Source organism: Balaenoptera borealis (genome assembly GCF_965194805.1).
Source record: "Balaenoptera borealis genome assembly, chromosome: 7".
Lineage (NCBI taxonomy): Eukaryota > Metazoa > Chordata > Mammalia > Artiodactyla > Balaenopteridae > Balaenoptera > Balaenoptera borealis.
Window position 1 is genome coordinate 53,087,597 of NC_138864.1, and position 18,830 is coordinate 53,106,426.

An 18,830-nucleotide genomic window follows, 5' to 3' on the forward strand; every position below is an offset into this window, starting at 1 on the left:
AAAAACCTCCTTTTAACCAGCACTTAATGAGTGCTTATTTATGTGCCAGGCATGGCTCTGAATACTTTTACATATATTGCCTAGTTTAATCTCTCAACCTTTTTTTTTAATTGCCCCCCACTCCTGAGAGCCTTTTTAGACATTTTTTTCATGATCATGCTCTCCCCCATGAAATTGTAATACCACAAATATACTGTTGTTGTTTTTAATGTACTATATATATATGTGTCCTTGCTTTCTTAATAAAGAGAATAAGATCTTTTCACCTCCTCCCAAGAAGCATATTCACCCTCATTGAGAAAGCACTCTCTAGAGTGTTCCCTGTGTTATAAATGAGAAAACTAAGGTATAGAGAGGTGTAGTAACTTGTCTAAGGTCGTACCCAGGCATTCCGGTTCTTGTAGTTTATGTTCTTTTCCTGTGGTATATGGCTAGATGGAAGTTAGACCGAAGCCTAATAAGTTTATTCTCATTAAGAAAGTTCTTAAGGGACTTCCCTGGCGACCCCGTGGTTAAGACTCTGTGTTTCCACTGCTGGGGGCACGGGTTCGATCCCTGGTCGGGGAACTAAGATCCCACATGCCGCACAGTGCGACCAGAAAAAAAAAACCCAAAACAAAGAAAGTCCTTAAAATGTTTATATTCCAAGATCATTTAGAGTAGACTGGTTTCTAAGAAGATGTAGTATTTTGGGTGGAATACTGTTGGTGAAAGACTACAACCCACCAACTGTAATGTTAAATTATATTTCTGGTTTGTTTAGCAAAGAATATGGAATCTTGTTGAACTGTGGTGGCCCTCCAAAGCTGGAGTAGATATCTTAGTCCTTGGCGATGGGGTTGGGGCACAGGGCTGTTGGGGGCACTCTCTGCACAAAGGAGGGTCTTGGCATATCCACGAACTTTTATTTTGCACTCAGCATCAAGCAAGATCACATCATCATCTAGTGGAAGAAAACTAAGACTAGGTTTTCATTGTGGAAAATCATGTCTTCATAAGGAGATATGTACTCTGTATTTGGAGTTAATTGCTTATTGAATTGAGCAGAAAAGAAACCATATTATATAAGTTTACTATGAGACTTTGTTGAAAAATGGTGTTAATGTTAATATTGCTAATATTGCTTCCACTTGTGGAATATACAAGCATAATGTATTTCTAATTAAATGATCTTTCCTTCTAATGATGATTCATATGATTTTTAAAACTCTCTCCTAATTTGACTATTATTATGTTATGACTCAATTTTAGAACATGATTAGCCTATCTGTACAAATACAATCCTATATAGACATTTTCTAAGCTAGAATTTTTTTAATTCAGATATAACTGACATTAACATTATATTAGTTTCAGGTGTACATAATGATTTGGTATATGTATACCAAATCATTATGCATATGTATATGCAAAATGTTCAGCACAATAAGTCTAGTAATGTCCTTCACCACACAGTTATCAATACAGTTGTTTTTCCTGTGATAAGAACTTTTAAGATCTACTGTCGTAACAACTTTCAAATATACAGTACAGTATTATTAACTGTAGTCACCATGCTGAACAGTACATTCACAGGTTATAAAATAAAGTAAAAATATTTAATTAAGCCAGAATTTTTGATTACTTTAATGTAAATTTTGACTGGTTAATTGATTTGGTTAGAGTGCCTTGAACATTATTGTAGGTTTGAACTACACGATATTTTGTTCTATTTTATGGTGTGTTGACATAAAAGCACATGAGCTGTTTGATGTTGGGTCATAGCATCACCAAAGAGGACATTCTGAAGCCTAATTTACAATAAGACTGAATTTATGAAGAGTGACTTGAAGTTCCCTGGATTTGTAAAAAGTATGTTGATAAAATCAACTTAGGAAAGTTTCTGCATTTAAAAAAAGTCACACAAAAGCATGAAGTCCTGTATCCATCACCATCATCTGGGACTGATTAAATGCACGAGTAATTTATGCTGGACTTCATGGAGATGAATATTAGTTTTAATGATTTAATTTTAATATTCAGGTTTTCTTTACATGCTTTATAAAACTGATAAAAAGTTATCTGTCTGAGCCTTAAAAGTTCTCTTAACTCTCATGTTAATCAGTGTAGATAACTTACCACTTCTTTTTGCAATCATCTACACATTTATTCCATTACCTATTCATTGTTAAAACTCTTGGTGATTATTCGTTTAGAGGATTGTTGGAGTTACTAAGCCTCTGATTCCTTTTGTTCTTCACACGGCCTCATTTGTCATTCCCATACCACTCTTGCTATTGCATATTAATTGGAGTCTATTTGTAATCTACTTCAGATTTTGTTTTCCTACCACTAATTCCTATCTTCCAAATTACTTCCTCTCATACTTTTGCGATCCTTTGCCCCACTGGGACCCATTGACCTTACCACTTTTAAATGATTCCTTCTTCACTCGTATCCTTGTTTCCTCCTTACCTAGTTTCAGTTTTCATGGTTAATCATTATAATCATTGTCTTGCATTTACCCTCAGATCCTTTTTTCCTCCCCTCACTTCATCATTCTTTGATGAAACCACAACCCTGTTTCAATTTGTCTGCCTATTTATGTCTATACTGGTACAGCTAACTGAAAGAGATTGGAGAAAGACAGCACAAGTAAGCTGACCAGTCTCACTTTAAATTTATGATCATTAACTTGAAATGGACTCTTAATGTTGCCTGCCAGTCATACCATACTTATCTAGTGTTCTTTCTCCCACTCTAAGATGACTGTTTAATACATTCTGAAATCTCCAATACTTCTTCCACCTTTTTCACTCTCAACTGATAGCTTTGCTTCCTACTTAGAAAATTTAAGTGGCCAGAAAATAATTTCTGTAAGTTTCCACTACCATAGATACACACTGACTTGTATCTATGTCCATATATTCTGTCATTTCACCCAGCTAAGGCCAACCCTTCAGTGTACTAGATCCCACCCCTTTTGTCTACTCAAAGACATAGTTGTAGCAATTCTTTCCTTTCTCCTCTGAATCATCAATTTTTCATTCTCTATTGGATTAATCTCATCAACGTTTATAAACATACTATAATTTCTTCTTCAAAACGTCCTGTTAGCCCACTTTGGGCTCCCATCCAATTTCTCTCCTTCCCTTCAGAGCAGAGATCCTTGGAAGCATTGCCTATCCTTGCCTCCGTTTCTTCTTCCCTTGTTCTGTAAGCCCACTCCAGTCAGTCTTTCACCTCTATCACTACACCAGAACTGTTCTCCCCATGTCTCCAGACACTTTCTTTTTTTTCTTCTTCTTTTCTTCTTTTTAGTTTTTTCCAGAGACTTTCTTGTTGCTAAATCCAATGGTGATTTTTTTAGTCTTTGTCTTACTTGATCTGCTGACAATTTTCAACAATTTTGTCACTCCCTTCTCCCTGAAACATTTTGTCACTTGGCTTCCAGGGAAGACATTTCTCTAGTTTTCTCTCTGTCCATTCCTTCTTAGTCTCTTACGCTGACTTGTCCACATCTCCCCAACCTCTGAATGTGGAGTGCCCCAGGACTCAGTTCTTAGATTGCTTCTCTTTTCCATTTTTACTCACTCCCTAGAATTCATGGTTTTAAGTCCTGTCTCTGGTAATGACTCCCAGATTTATTCCAGTCCAGACTTCTCTTGACTCTAGAGGTTTAGTGGCTATCTCAAACGAATATGTTTAAATCTGAGCTCCTGAAACGTCCTACATTTTTAAACTTGCTTCTTCTGCAATCTTCCCCATCTCATTAATGGCAGGTACATTCTTCCAGTAGCTCAGATAAAAAACTTTAATTCCATCGTTGACTTTTCACTTTCATATTTGGTTTATCCGCACATCCTATTGGCTCTACCATCAAAATGTATCCACAATTTGAACTACTTCCTATCACCCTCACTTGCCTTCACTCTAGTCCAAGCCACTGACCTCTCTTATCTAGATTATTGAATTAGCTTCTTCACTGATTTCCTTCCAGCCTGTGCTGCCCTTCAGGCTATTTTCCCCTTAGCAGCCAGAGTGATCCTGTTAAAATAAAACTCAGTTTATATCACTCCTCTACTCTAAATCTTCCAATGGTCAACCCATTGGAAGAGAGTTAAAGCCAAAGTCTTTACAGTGGTCTGTGAGTCCCCACATAGTATCTTGTTTGGTCTGCTCTGGCCAGCTACACTGTCCTCCTTGCTGTTCCTATGAACAATCTAGGCAGGCCCTCATCTCAGAGCCTTTTTGCACTTGGCTTTCCATCTGCCTGAAGTGCTTTTCCTCAGTATACCTGCATGATATATGATATATGGACTTTATGGATAAAGTCCAAGTGTTGGTGACTTTTCCTGCCCTGCTATCTAAAATTCAAACACTCTCCCCAACTCCCAACACATTTCCTTTCATGCTTTATTTTTTCTCCTTAATACTTCTCCAGCATAATATCCTGTTCATTTTGTATCTTCCCCCCTGGGCTATAAGTGCTGTGAAGGCAGAATTTTTGTTTTTTTGTTTATTGTTGCCGAGAGCAATGCCTGGCATGTATTAGGTGCACAGTAGATATTTGTTAAGCAAATATATGTATATGAATGTATACACACACACACACACACACACACACACACACACATATATATGTGTGGATATATTGGCAAGGAATATGTTAAGAAATTAGATGATCACATACTTGTTCCTTGGGTATATTTTTAAATAATTAGAACCTGCCATTATTATGCTGGAGTTGAACTGTTCTTTTTCTTGAAGTTTCAGAAAATGATCAGAGCTTTGAGGTGACCATGACTGCAACCACAGAGGTGGCAGATGATGAGATTACTGAGGGAACTGTGACACAGATCCAGGTATAGTAAGTCTTTTTACTGGATACAAGAAGAGTATCCTTTACACATACCTTAGGTGATAAAATGATGAGAATACATTCTGTCTGACAAAAGAGCAACCACAGAACAGAGGTTGGACTTATTCATTCAGGTTTCCAGTCCCCACATATGTGAGTCTCAGAATTGTAAGCAATGATAGAATTTTAAAATTTATTCCCTGTAGAGTGGTTCACATCTGTTGAAGCAGATGATGCATGGGCATTCTTTATCCACTTGGAGTGATCTCATTTGAGCTGTTAAATAACTTTAAATTTTATCTACCAGTTATATATGCTATTGATTGGGATATAAAACTTTTTCAGATAAGTTTTACCCAGCAGTTATCTGTAGTGACAGATTTAGAACGGCTCCATGTATTCTCTGCCCTAATGTGAATGAAAGCTGGTTATTTCAAATAGATTTTAATTATAACAGTTGTAGGTAAGGTAGTTCCTTTTGTGCCTGTAGGACTAGATACATTTTACCGCATGTTAAGAGGTTAAGTAATAATTAGCCCTTTTTCCTACATGAACTTCTTTATTTGTCTCATGACTTATTTCTGCCAAAAGTAATCAGAATTCTTTGCTGTCTTCAGTAACCAACAGCTTAAATATATTTTACTTGTAAGTTTATTTCTGGCTGATTGTCCTTTCTTTTTACTAGCTGTCCTTTTGCTTCATCTCTTCATTTAATAAAATACTTCTAAGTAGACAGTAGACATTGTACCATTATTTTTTGTATGTGAAGCATCACAGTGACCCTTCAGTTAAGAAGTAAAGTAGTTACAAGTTGATATGTAACATCAGGGACTAAGGACATCTCAGGTAGGTGTACTGTGAATGGTTTGCAGTGGGGAGCTTCAGAGTGGTTCCAGAATGACAGGATTTCCAGAGAAGCAAGTCTCCAAAATGCTTCAAACAGCTTTGAGCCAGGCTGGAGATCTCATAATCTACCCTTGGGTTTCAGTGGGAATTTGGACAGAAATTTTTTTCTAAACCCTCAGAAATAATAGGGCACATTCTTTCTTCAAAATGGGTCTTGTCAAATTCATTTCAGATTCAAAGACTATGTAGTCTCACTTCCATTCCATTTTTAGCACATTGAAAATAACTATATACATATGTGTGATTTGGTTTACAACCTAGCTATTATAAGGTTAAGCAGTAGCAGTGCTAGTTAGACAAGTTATATGGTTTTGTTTGGATTATTTCTGAAGACTTAATGAATTACAATTTAATATTAACCTCTTGGTTTGTTATTACCATTTTAATGAACAAAATAATTAATAATTTCTGAATTTTTTTAATAAGATTAATATTAGGTTGGGAGTGAAAGTCAGCACAGTTAGATGTTCAGAAATAGTGTGCTTTTTGCTGTGCCCTTTTGTGTCAATCTAGGTGTAGTTATTTCACGTAGTTTAGTAGCTAATGCCCCTTCCCTCATTCCACTGGTGGGATGAGCTTGAAAAACAATTAGAAACTAAAAACATTCCCAATGTATGTAGTACTTTGTGGTTGCAAGAGGTATTTAGTGAATGAAATACTTATTTTTAGATTTCTAAGCCTGTATATATTACAGATAGGAAACCCTACAACCAACTCAAAAAAGCTTCATTTAGAAAGCAACAGCATGCTAATAAAGCCTGAGTAACTTTAAAAGATTTATGTATAAAGTAGCGAAAAATGGGGGTAAAATACTATAAAATTTATTACTATTTACAATACTAAAATACTTACTACTAAACTTATTACTAAGTATAGATAGATAGCCTTTCAGGTACCTAAGTCTCCTTCTATACTCACTTTTATTGACAGTGCTGAATATTACTGCTAAAATTTAATAATTATTTACTTCATTTCCTGGCTTTTCATGTTTAACGTTATATGGTTTAAGTAATAATTGTAAGTCTTCTTCAGAAAAATTTGAGCCATAAAGCATAAAGTGTTTGCCCAAAGACAGTGATTAATTGGCATGACAGATTTCTTTGTGAGATTCATAGAGTGGGCTTTGCTGTATATTTAGACTCACTTTGGAAAATGGTGATTTTATTCTTTTAACGAACTAATTAATATAAGAGATCATCTCAGGATATTTTCTACATTACATTTCTTAAAAGTAGGTATTATATGTATCAAGGTCTTTTGATAGGTCTCTGTATTGCCCTTGATGAATAACTCCTGTGTCAAATCTTACAGAATTGTGATCTTCATAATATAAGAGGCCTTGGATATCATCTTTCTAGTCTGTCTCAATTCTCAGCTTTATAAAGTCCTCTTAATCTTTAAAAGAAAAAGATCTAAAATGTATGATGCATAAATACAGGGTTATAAAACTTTTCATGTTTGTTCCAGTGATGTCTAGCTTTTGCCTATGGTTTTAAAAAACAACATTTTCATAAATACAAAATATTCATTACCACCAAATATAAAAATAAAGTAGGTGACAGTAGAGGCATGGCTTTTCTCCTCATTGTGCTTTGATTGTTCATGGACAATTTCTCTGTTTTCGAAGTGAGATGGGTTTCATATCTTCTTGAAAGTAGAGATCCAGTTTCTGCCTACTCAAAAAACAGTTCAAACTTTGTTAGGACTTACCTCCAGAGAGTGACATAGGTTAGTAGTTGATCCAATCCAGAGACAAAACTGGGTTGAGTGGTCACTAGGCATGTGACTCTCCCCTTATCCTGGTCTGCCTGTAATAGGTTCATACCTGATATGGTAGCACTGTTGCTAAATCTTCTTCACTTACACTATAGCTCTCTTTAGCCCAAGGCCAAGTCTCTTAAAAACAGCTTTGTTCCTGCAGAATTTGCTGGATTAGGTATGTCCTTAATTGAAAATGTACCTGGTGGGCTTCCCTGGTGACGCAGTGGTTGAGAACTGCCTGCTAATGCAGGGGACACGGGTTTGAGCCCTGGTCTGGGAAGATCCCACATGCCACGGAGCAGCTGGGCCCGTGAGCCACAACTACTGAGCCTGCGCGTCTGGAGCCTGTGCCCCGCAACGGGAGGGGCCGCGATAGTGAAAGGCCCGCGCACCGCGATGAAGAGCGGTCCCCGCACCGCGATGAAGAGTGGCCCCCACTTGCTGCAACTAGAGAAAGCCCTCGCACGAACCGAAGACCCAACACAGCCAAAAATAAATAAATAAATAAATAAAGTAGCTATAAAATTAAAAAAAAAGAAAATGTACCTGGTGAGCTTCCCTGGTGACGCAGTGGTTGAGAATCCGCCTGCCAATGCAGGGGACGGGTTCGAGCCCTGGTCCGGGAAGATCCCACATGCCGCGGAGCAACTAAGCCTGTGCGCCATAACTACTGAGCCTGGGCTCTAGAGCCCACATGCCACAAGTACTGAAGCCTGTGCGCCTAGAGCCCATGCTTTGCAACAAGAGAAGCCACCGCAATGAGAAGTCCACGCACAACAACAATGAGTAGCCCCTGCTTGCCACAACTAGAAAAAGCCCGTGCACAGCAACGAAGACCCAGCACAGCGAAAAATAAATAAAATACATAAATTTTTTAAAAAACAAAAGAAAATGTACCTGGTGATAGCTTCATAAATATACTGAAAGCCACTGAATTGTATACTTTACAGGGTGAATTTTATGATGTGTGAATTGTATCTCAATAAAGCTTATTTTTTAACTACACATTTCTCATGCAGACTGTTTTACTACAATAATAATAGAAAGTAGTACCATATAGTTCTTTGAAAGAAGGTACATTAAGGAGGGTAGGAATCAGCTCTAGAGGTTGGCTAAAACAAAGTTGTCAGTAAACAATAAGCAGATCATGATTTTGCAGTAACATCTTTTGAGTTAGCCTGTTAATCCTTTAGATTTAGCAACAGATTACATTACAGATGACTATATATTTAGGTAGCAAACTACCTGTGAGGATATGAATAATCATGACATCAACCCCAGCATTTTCATTTTATTTTATATGTGAGTTTGTTTTACATATATAAACATACAAATGGCTTTGAGTATCCTGTACTGTATTAATTTAAATGCTTAATGGAATCTTAGCCAATATTCTCTAAAATTCAAGCTACTAGTACTGACTTACTTGCTTAAATGAAGGTCATATTTTGTTAATGCAGATAATTTTGTTTTCATACTTGTCTTATTAAAAGAGCAAGAAAATATTTGTCTTTATAAATTCAATATAATTTTATTATATCTAAAACACATGGATTTCACATTATTAGAGTTTTATAGTGCTTAGCATTACAAACAAAGATGAATCAGGTTGGGTATTAAATCAGGCTGCTACTTTTTTTTTCTCTTTTACCTTTTCAAGATTCTACAGAATGAGCAACTAGATGACATATCTCCCTTGGGTAATGAGGAGGTTTCAGCAGTTAGCCAAGCATGGTTTACAACTAAAGAAGATAAGGATTCTCTAACTAACAAAGGTAAGAGATACTGTGAATTTTAGTGTCCAGCGGAAAAAATTGACGTTAAGAAGAGCTTGTAGTCATAAGGATTCTGAGTTGGGCCTTCATAATTATGGTTGAGTAGTTACAGTAATTGAGCCTTTTCTAATTAAATTTGGCTCTGAATGGGACCATGAAACCAATATTCATTTTTCAATAATTGATCATTAGTTCTCTGATATGAAGTAGGTTATAAACAGATGCACAGTGGTGTCATTTAAAAGACAATTCAGTTATTGCTTATGGGACTGGGAAGTCAAGCCTTTTTTCAAAGTTCTGCTACTAACTTTGGTCTCATAAGTGGCTTAGAGGTTTAAAGTAATGGTGTTTATAGTGCTGCTGTGCTCGTAAGGATTGCTAAGGAAGTTACTGCAACAAAGTGGAGGTTGTATATATGCCACTCTGAAGTAAGGAAAGGAAACAAAAAGTATGTAAATTGATTGTTTTCAACCACTGTACAGTAAGTACTCATTAAGAATAAATTATTCACTTCACCCACTGTACAGTAAGTACTCATTAAGAATAAATTATTCACTTGGTATCCAATATATTATGTTTACCTTGTCCTAGAATCTTTTATACATGTTTTTTGCCCATAAAATTTATTTTTCACTGGGGAAATTTTTCAGAAAGTTTTGAGGGTGATTTGGCTTTTGTACTTGTAAGTCCTATACTGCTGAAAGGATAAGAGATGTAACTAAGAGGAAGTGATATTTTTTATGAATCTTTTACTTATCATTATCTCTACTTAGTAGGGTCAAATGTATTCTTTCTTAAAAACCAGAGGTCACAAAAGCAACTTTACCTGGGGATTTTTCAGATTTCAGATGAGTGAGACATTAAATTAGCTACATTTTATTCCTCTCAAGGAATAATATTTTCTATAGCATTACTTGTTTTCTTTTAAAGGACATAAATGGAAGCAGGGGATGTGGTCCAAGGAAGAAATTGATATTTTGATGAACAATATTGAACGCTATTTGAAGGTATCTTATGGCATATTTTTTTGTTTCACTAATTTTTTCATCGCCAATTGCAAAAAATATCAAAGCAGCGTATTGTATATAGTACTTAGGAGCTTTTCAGTAATTAAGTAATGGATGACTGGCTAATATGTTGTAGATTAATAATTCTCAGTTGTATGATTACAGTATATTTTTAAGCACATTTTGAATTCTCAGTTTAAAATAGCTTTATTGCTTTAGTTAATACCCTGAAGTTTAGACAAAATTTTAATAGCCTCTCAGAATCTTAAAGCCCCATCTTTTCAAGCAACCTATAAATTAAGGTTTAAATTTATGTTGTATAAAGTCTAAGATATGCATCTTCTTTGAATGAGTTTATGACATCACACTAGTCTTTCCCCTTTAAAAAAAAAATTTAGTTCATTTTCATATTCAAGCTTATATCCTGTTACCTTAGTCATCCTCTTCATTAAATGTCTGATGAGAACAGAATTTTTGAAGCACTAGAAATGTGAATTGCTTTAACAAATAGTGTTGGCCTTCAAATGCCTGCCAACAGTCCATGTGGAAATTCTGAAAACAGGTGAAGAATGATATAAGGCTCTGTACCCTGTGAGTGATAACATGTTGTTAATTCTTCATGAGAACAAAGAAGGAAGAGTTTATTCTCAGGGTTAGGACAGTTATGGAAAATATTTGGAAGAGCAGGATTTGAGCTAAGTTTTAAAGAAAGGGGTGGGAGTTAGGGGTAGAATAGGGCTGGAGGGAACAGCATAAGTAAATGATGAGCGTCGGGGATTCAGAGTTCAAACCCAGAGTATGTTAAATTAACCGCTTTAACCCGAACCAAGATAACTAGCTTCTAGAACTTGGGCTTTGAAGTCCAGACCAAAGAATTAGAATTCTATCCTATAAGAAATGAGAAGAACTGGTAACTCAGTTTAGGGAGAGTTCGGTCGGGTAGATCTGTGCTCTTCTCAAGGAAATCTTTCCAGAGACTTGCTGACCATCCTAGTAATGGAGTTATGTTCAAATAGTGCATGTTTGAAATGGAGACCATTACCATTGTTTGGGAATGGGAAGTGTACAGAGTTTATTTAACTATTCTCCTCTTGTTTGATACTTAGTTTATGTACAATTTTTTACTATTTTAAATACACTGCAGCCTAGAATGTCCATGTTCTTAAGCTTAATTTTAAGCTGCACTCCTCCCTAAACTACACTTTATAAATTATAAAGAGTAAAAAACTTTAATTCTTTATTAGTGAAGAAAGATCCTTCCCACCAAGCTAATTGTTTTAAGAGAAACAGAAATATAGTGACCATTGAAATGTATCTAGAAGTGTATTAAAAGTTGTCCACTGATCACAAACACTTAAGTTAAAATTTGAAAAATGCTACAGGTATGGATAAGGTAGCAACGAATTGGTAAAAACACTGAATTTGGGGAATTAAGAAGCTGGTTTCTTGTGTAGGAGATTGGAGTAGATGATTTCCAAGGACTCTTTCAGCTTTATGATTAAGACTTTTAGATACCCATTTCAGGTGACCAGGTGAGAGTAGTAAGGACTTTACGATAGTTGAAATAGAATTGGCAGGGAAAGGCAGATAAGCAAGTAGTCTCTAAGGAAGCCTGGTGACTGAATATTGGTGAAGAAGGAAAATGAGGAGTGGGAATAATTAAGGGTTTTTTAAAAATTGAAGATGTTTGGGAGAATGATGATAGAATTGTCAGAAATAGGAAATGTCCATAAAGATATACTGATCTTGGGAAAAGCTAATTTGTTTGATTTTGATTTTTGACTGTGATTTTCATTATGTGGTGCTCTTACAGGAACATTGTGGAGCTATTTTTAAACCAATTAATTAGGTATCATATATTCCATATTTTGGGTAAAAGGATAAGGTATTGTCACAAGCAACAAGAAAAAAAAGGGCAGAAAAATCTTTTCATCTCACTATAATATCATCCCACAACACAGTGCCTTGCATGTAGGTACTTGTAAATATTTAGGTTTAATTGTTTGCAGAATTGAAAATGCGTAAAACAACTTTAGAAAAGATTCTAAATTTTTAAAGTTTTTACTGTGAAATTTAATACATTCAGAAGAGTGTTTAAAATGCATATCAGTGTAATTTTACCTGTTTTGAAATTTACGTAAGTTGATTGATTCTCTGGGTATTCTGTAACTGGCTTCTTTTGTTCAATATTGTGATTTGGAGACCCATCCCCTGTTGATTTTTTTTTTTTAGCTTTCATCATGCAAATATATATACCATAAGTTACACGTTCCACAGTTAATGGTCATTTGGGTTCTTTTTAGTTTTTTGCTATTAATTTGTGTAAATGGTATTTTATTATGGGTTTGATTTTTATTTCTCTGATTACATATTTTTATATGCTTGTTGGCCATTTGTGTTTCCTCTTTGAAATTCCTGTTTGTGTCTTTTATCAGTTTTTTCTGTGGGGTGGTTTATGTTTTTAATTTCTGTGACGTTCTTAATGTATGCTGGATACTAATGGTTTTTTGGTTGTGTTACAGATATCTTGCCCCATTTAGTGGCCTGTCTTTTCCTTCTCTCTAGGTATCATTTGATGAAAGAAGATTCTTAATTCCAGTGTCAAAATTATCATCTTTTTACTTCTGTGTTTTTGCATGCTTGTTTAAGAAATCTTCCCCTGCCTCAAGGGCATAAAGATATTCTCACATATATAGTTTTGCCTTTCACACTAATTTTTTTCCTGTGGGTATGAGATAGGGTTTCAATGTTATTGTGGGTTGTGGTTGTTTTTGTTTTGTTTTGTATGGATGATAATTGTCCCAGCATCATTAGGGAATGTCAGTCTTTTCCCAGTCTACAGTATCCATTCTGTCCTACTCAAACTTCCACAGATGTTTCTAGGTTTTCTAATTTGTTCTTAGGTTCAGTTTCATACCTGCACCAGTACAGCTCTGTCTTCAGAAGTCCCAATACCTGACGGGGCAGGTCTCTTCATGAGTGTCTTGGCTGTTCTTGGCCCTTTGCTCTTCCATTATAAATTTAGAATCAACCTGCAAAGAATGAAAAACTGTTGGAATTTTTATTGGGACTACATTGAATCTGAATCAGTTTGAAGGGAATTAACATCTTTGTAATATTCTGACTTCCTCTTGAAGAACATTTTATAGCTCTCCGTTTTAATTAGTTCCTCTTTAATGTCAGTTGATAGTTTTATGTTTCCTCCTTAAAGGAATTGCATAACTTGCCTAAGATTTAGTCTTAATGCTTTTTTAATTTTGATGCTATTATTAGTGGGAAGTTTTAAAGATTTTTTATGAGCTTTGTCTAGAAATACAAATGACTTCATTGATTTTGTAACCAGCATTCTTGCTAAGTACTCTTAAATAATTTTTGATTATAGATGTTTGGGTTTCTACATATATAACATCTGTAAATGATTCTTTTCTAATCTTTATGCTTTTTTAAAATTGGGGTATAATTGATGTACAATATTATATAAGTTTCAGGTGTACATAGTGATTTACAATATTTAAAGGTTATACTCTGTTTATAATTATTACAGTCTTTATGCTTTTTGAATGTTGGATTTTATGATTGCTCTTTCCATACCTATTGAGATTTTACTTTTTTTTCCATAAATCTCATGTGATTAATTGCTAATTTTTCTGAAATTAATACAAACTCATATTCCTGGAGTAAGCTTACTTTTTGCATTGATTATTAACCTTTTTATACATTACTGAGTTCAGTGTGCTAAAATATTTTGAGGATTTGGGGGATCGATTTTAATGAATGAGCTTGGCCCGGAAGATCTTTTCTGAAACTCCCCTTGTCTGGTTTTGCTATTGAGATTATGCTAGCCTAATCAAATGAGTGGGGAATTGTCCCCGCTTTTTATCTTTTTTTTTTTTTTTTAAATAAATTTATCTATTTTTATTTTTGGCTGCATTGGGTCTTCGTTGCTGTGCGTGGGCTTTCTCTAGTTGCAGCGAGCGGGGGCTACTCTTCGTTGTGGTGCTCATTGCGTTGGCTTCTCTTGTTGCCGAGCACGGGCTCTAGGTGCGCAGGCTTCAGTAGTTGTGGCACGTGGGCTCAGTAGTTGTGGCTCACAGGCTCTAGAACGCTGGCTCAGTAGTTGTGGCGCACGGGCTTAGTTGCTCTGCGGCATGTGGGATCTTCCCAGACCAGGGCTCAAACCCATGTCCTTGCTTTGGCAGGTGGACTCCCAACCACTGTGCCACCAGGGAAGTCCCACCCCCTTTTTATCTTTAGGATAGTTTAAAATCAGAATTATGTTTCTCTTAATTGTTTGGTAGGATTTACCTGTAAAGTCATCTTGGCCTGGTGTTTTCATTGTGGGAAAATTATTAATAACTGATTAAATTTTCTTCATGGTCTGTGTTTATTAGATTTTCTTTCTCTTCCTGAGTCAGTTGGTAAGTTGACTTTTTCTAGGAATTCATACATTTATATAAGTTTTCAAATTTATTGCCATAAAATTTTCACAATGTTCAACTATCTAATCTCTGTAGCATCTCTCCTTAGGTGCCATTTTTCATCTCTAATATAGTTTTGTCCTTTTTTTTTTTTTTTTTAAGTTTTGCCATAAGTTTATCTTTTTGTTTTTATTTAGTCTCATGGATCTTTTCAAAGAACCAATTTTTAGCATTGCTCATCCTTTCTATTCTTGATTTGATTATATTAATTTTGTTCTTATGATTTCTTCCTTTTCTACTTTCTTTAGATTTAATTTTTTGTAATTTTAAAAGGGGTTGGCAGGACTTTATTGAATTATATACAACTTATTTTTGGAACATTTAAGTATCATTGTATTATCTCTTGCAGCATTTTAAAGTCTATATTTGACTTATTAATGAATTATCAATATGTTATTTTTCTAAATGCCATTGATGATTTTAACATAAAAAAACTTTTAAAAAGCATAGTATATCCATATGCATTTTATCAGAAATCCCTAAATCAAAGAAATGTAACCCATTTAGGCACGCGGAATAAAAGATGCTACAGAAATCATCTTTGAGATGTCAAAAGACGAAAGAAAAGATTTCTACAGGACTATAGCATGGGGTCTGAACCGGCCTTTGTTTGCAGTTTATAGAAGAGTGCTTCGCATGTATGATGACAGAAACCATGTGGGAAAGTATGAAAACTTGTAATGCTGCATGTTTTCATGTAATTTAGGGGTAATATTTAAGGAACTATTTTTTTAAATAAAATTATGATCAAAGCCTTAATTGAAGATAGTTATGAATTACTGTTGAGTGATGTTAGTATTTTTATTGTCCAGGTCCATGTTGTAAATACGGTGAAACCTCATTACAATAAGGCCTCTTTTAGAAATTAGAATCTAAATTACTTTATATAGGTTTAAGACCTAGCTGACTTAATACATCAAAGTCTGCTTTGTAGTAAAGTAACATTATAAAAAGTATAGTAGTGGTTAAAGATTTAGGAAGTATAAAAAGAACTCTAAATTCATTGGTAACATTTTTCCTGTTCATTTCTATAGTATAACATTTCCTAGGTCAGTGACTTTTTTTTTTTTTTTTTTTTTTTTAATAAAACCAGAGTAGAAAATAGCTAAATTTCTGGATATAATGCGTGGATTTCTGTTATCGGTAATATCTGTGGGAAGCCATCATATCTTCAATGCAATGATAATATGGTGTTGTTGACATATTTTAAATTTCTCTTTGGGAGTTTTAGGTGGTAGTAGTGTGGCTTACTAGATACTGCTTTTAAAAAGAACATTGCATTGGCTATATTGAGTACTTACCCACTAAAAAGAAAGCCTTTACATGGAGCAAGAATATGTCAGTTGTCCATGCATGGGTAGAGAAAATAAAGAGAACTTAAAATTTTTCAGTGACTTGTGAGAATTGACCATAGATTTTCTTTTTAGCTCCAGTTTACCATGTCATCCATAAGTCTTTCAGAATAACTATGATATTAGAGTACCTAAACCTAACTTGAAATAATGCAAGAGTTAGGCAGCATAAGAGAAAATATGTTTTAAATGTTGAATTTTCCTAGAGAAAATTGTTACAGTGCTCACTTTTATTATAGCTTAAAATATTTGTTGTGGGTTTTTTTAATAGAGGCATTAATTTTGATTTTTATTAATCTACTTTGAAATTGGTTACTTTAAAAATGTTATCAATATGCTAAGTGACTTAACATTTGGCTCCCTAAGTGAAATTCTGATTTTTATTAAGTTTGTTAGCATTCTTTGTTTTAATTGATCTTTTAAAAATTTCTTTAAATTTCTAGATACACACCTGAAGAAATTGAAAAGCTCAAGGAGTAAGTTTAACTTTCTTTTTTTCATTAGTTCTGATAGTTGTGTTTTAATTTTTTAAAATATTTTGTGTTTTCTAAAGTTTTACTTTGAAAATGTCAAGAGATTTTTGGTAGACTGGTATAATTTAATCCTGCTGTTAAGCATAGTTGACCGTGTAAAGAACTTATCAAATCTATATCTGCACAGAGTAGCCATGTCCATACGTTGTCTTCTCTTGTTGTTAGTAACCAAATGAAATGTGTCCTTAGACCACTAATAGGGGTTACAGAAGAGATTAGATCACCATTCTTGGTGACCTGAAGACTAAGTCTGGGGAACTTACATACCAGGATCAAAACCAGGGTTGTGCTAATGGCTTAGTTTAGAATGGCGAGTTGGCAAATGTTTCACTGGCTATCTGGGCTGACTCTACCTTATACAGTCTTATTTTGCAGGAAACATAATTTTGGGACCATAAAGTATGGGTTAATGGATTGTATGGATCATGAAAAAAAAAACCCGAAGGCTGATCCTGTTTATGATAATAAGGACTTGTGAAACTGTTTCAGGTGTCTGAGAAGAGCTTGTTAGGAGTGCTCAAAAGGGAAAAATCTGGGGATTGCCTGGGAGATTGTGTCAATAACCTGAGGGGAAATTTGGTCTTTTTTGAACACATATCCAAGTTACTTATTTCTTCTCTGACCCAGGAAAAAGGCAATTGCTGCCTGTTTTTTTTTCACCCACAGACAACTGTGGACCCCAAAAAAAGGCCACACTTTCAAACTTTGGCTCTCAAAGTATTGCTGCCCACAACTTCCAAACCAGTCAAATGGGAAGAAGAAGAATGAAGAATAAATGATGAAATTAAAAGGGAGAAAACAGTTGAACCAAATGCTGATTGGCAGACTCTTGTTTTAGGCTCCGGATAAAGCATGGCAATGACTGGGCAACAATAGGGGCGGCGCTAGGAAGGAGTGCCTCTTCTGTCAAAGATCGGTGCCGACTGATGAAGGACACTTGCAACACAGGTACTGTGAGTGCCACTGGTGTTTTTTGTCACCATTTGAGCCCCCTGCCCCTTCAGATACTGCTTTCTCTTCTGTTCTGGAAAGAGATTTGCCATTCATTGTAGTTGAGGTTTTATTTTCTAGTGTCCTTTTTCTTTAGATAGACCCAACTAATCCTTTATTTTTGTGCTCTGTGTAGTAAGGTGATATTTTTCACAGGGACACATCTCCTCAGTTTCAAAGGTTTTATTTAGGTCTAGCATGTTTCCATTTTGTAGCAATTCAGAACTGCTCCAGTTGGGGAAGTAATTATTTTTAAGTCTAATAGGTACTTCTAAGGCATATATGTAGGAAGTAATTTTAATTTAAGCCCATCTAACTATTGAACTTATGTTGGTAACAGCTTATCAGCTCATATTTATGAAAAACTGTAGTTCCAGGCAGGTCCCAACTTAGGAAGAAGCTGTGTTCCAGAGGTTTGTATGTATTTTGCTTATTTCAAATTCAAAGTACATTTTTCCGTAGAAAAAACTCGTGATTGGTGTTTCAGACCACAGATGCCCAGTCAATTCGTAATGTATACAGATGTACTAATTGATGATAGATACTGTTAAACCTAACCTTTATATGACCAACAACAGTATTCAGGCTCCACCACCAACTCTCACTTACCTTTCTGAGCCTCAGTTTCCTCTATAAAATGAAGAAGTTAGAATAGATGATTTCATAGTTCCCTTTTTAGCTCTAATTTTTTCTGAAGGATCCATAATCTGTGCTCAGTCTTTCAATTAGAAAAATAGTTCTCAAGCTAGGCTTGAGCTTCCAGGGAATATAATTTTTGTCCTCACCCCCTACCCTGCTGAAGTGGAGTCAGGAACGTTTCCTCCTTAACCACTCCACCAGCACTATTACCTATAAGGCAATGAAAACATAAATTCCACCAACTCTAATTCTGTAGTGAATGACAGCTTAATGAATGAAGCAGGAATGGGAGCTTTAGATCTACGATGGGACCCCAGAGGTTCATGTAAGACACTGAGTATAGAACCCCTTTTGTGAGCATAATGGAAAAACACTATGCCATTCCCTGATTGCCAGCCTCAGGGAATGCTCTGCCTGTTAACTTGCCTTGTTGCTATGTATCCTTTTGGATCAGGAGTTTTCTCTTTGGACCATGCCATGAGATGGCAGTCTGAGTTTCCCCTTCCTTTTTTGCCATGCTAAAATAGGAGAGCAGGACTTTGTCTTGAA

General features: G+C 35.3%; 1 protein-coding gene across 4 annotated transcripts in view; it reads left to right on the plus strand.

The window, feature by feature from the left end:
- Window positions 1-18,830, plus strand: part of DMTF1 (cyclin D binding myb like transcription factor 1) — a 43,548-nt gene that overhangs the window by 12,159 nt on the left and 12,559 nt on the right. For all 4 annotated transcript variants that reach the window (XM_082398316.1, XM_082398318.1, XM_082398315.1 and 1 more), the window contains 6 exons: window positions 4,750-4,844; window positions 9,168-9,282; window positions 10,213-10,289; window positions 15,275-15,432; window positions 16,563-16,595; window positions 17,491-17,600. In XM_082398316.1, coding sequence (XP_082254442.1) covers window positions 4,750-4,844; window positions 9,168-9,282; window positions 10,213-10,289; window positions 15,275-15,432; window positions 16,563-16,595; window positions 17,491-17,600 — 588 coding nt within the window. The remainder of the gene's footprint in view (window positions 1-4,749; window positions 4,845-9,167; window positions 9,283-10,212; window positions 10,290-15,274; window positions 15,433-16,562; window positions 16,596-17,490; window positions 17,601-18,830) is intronic.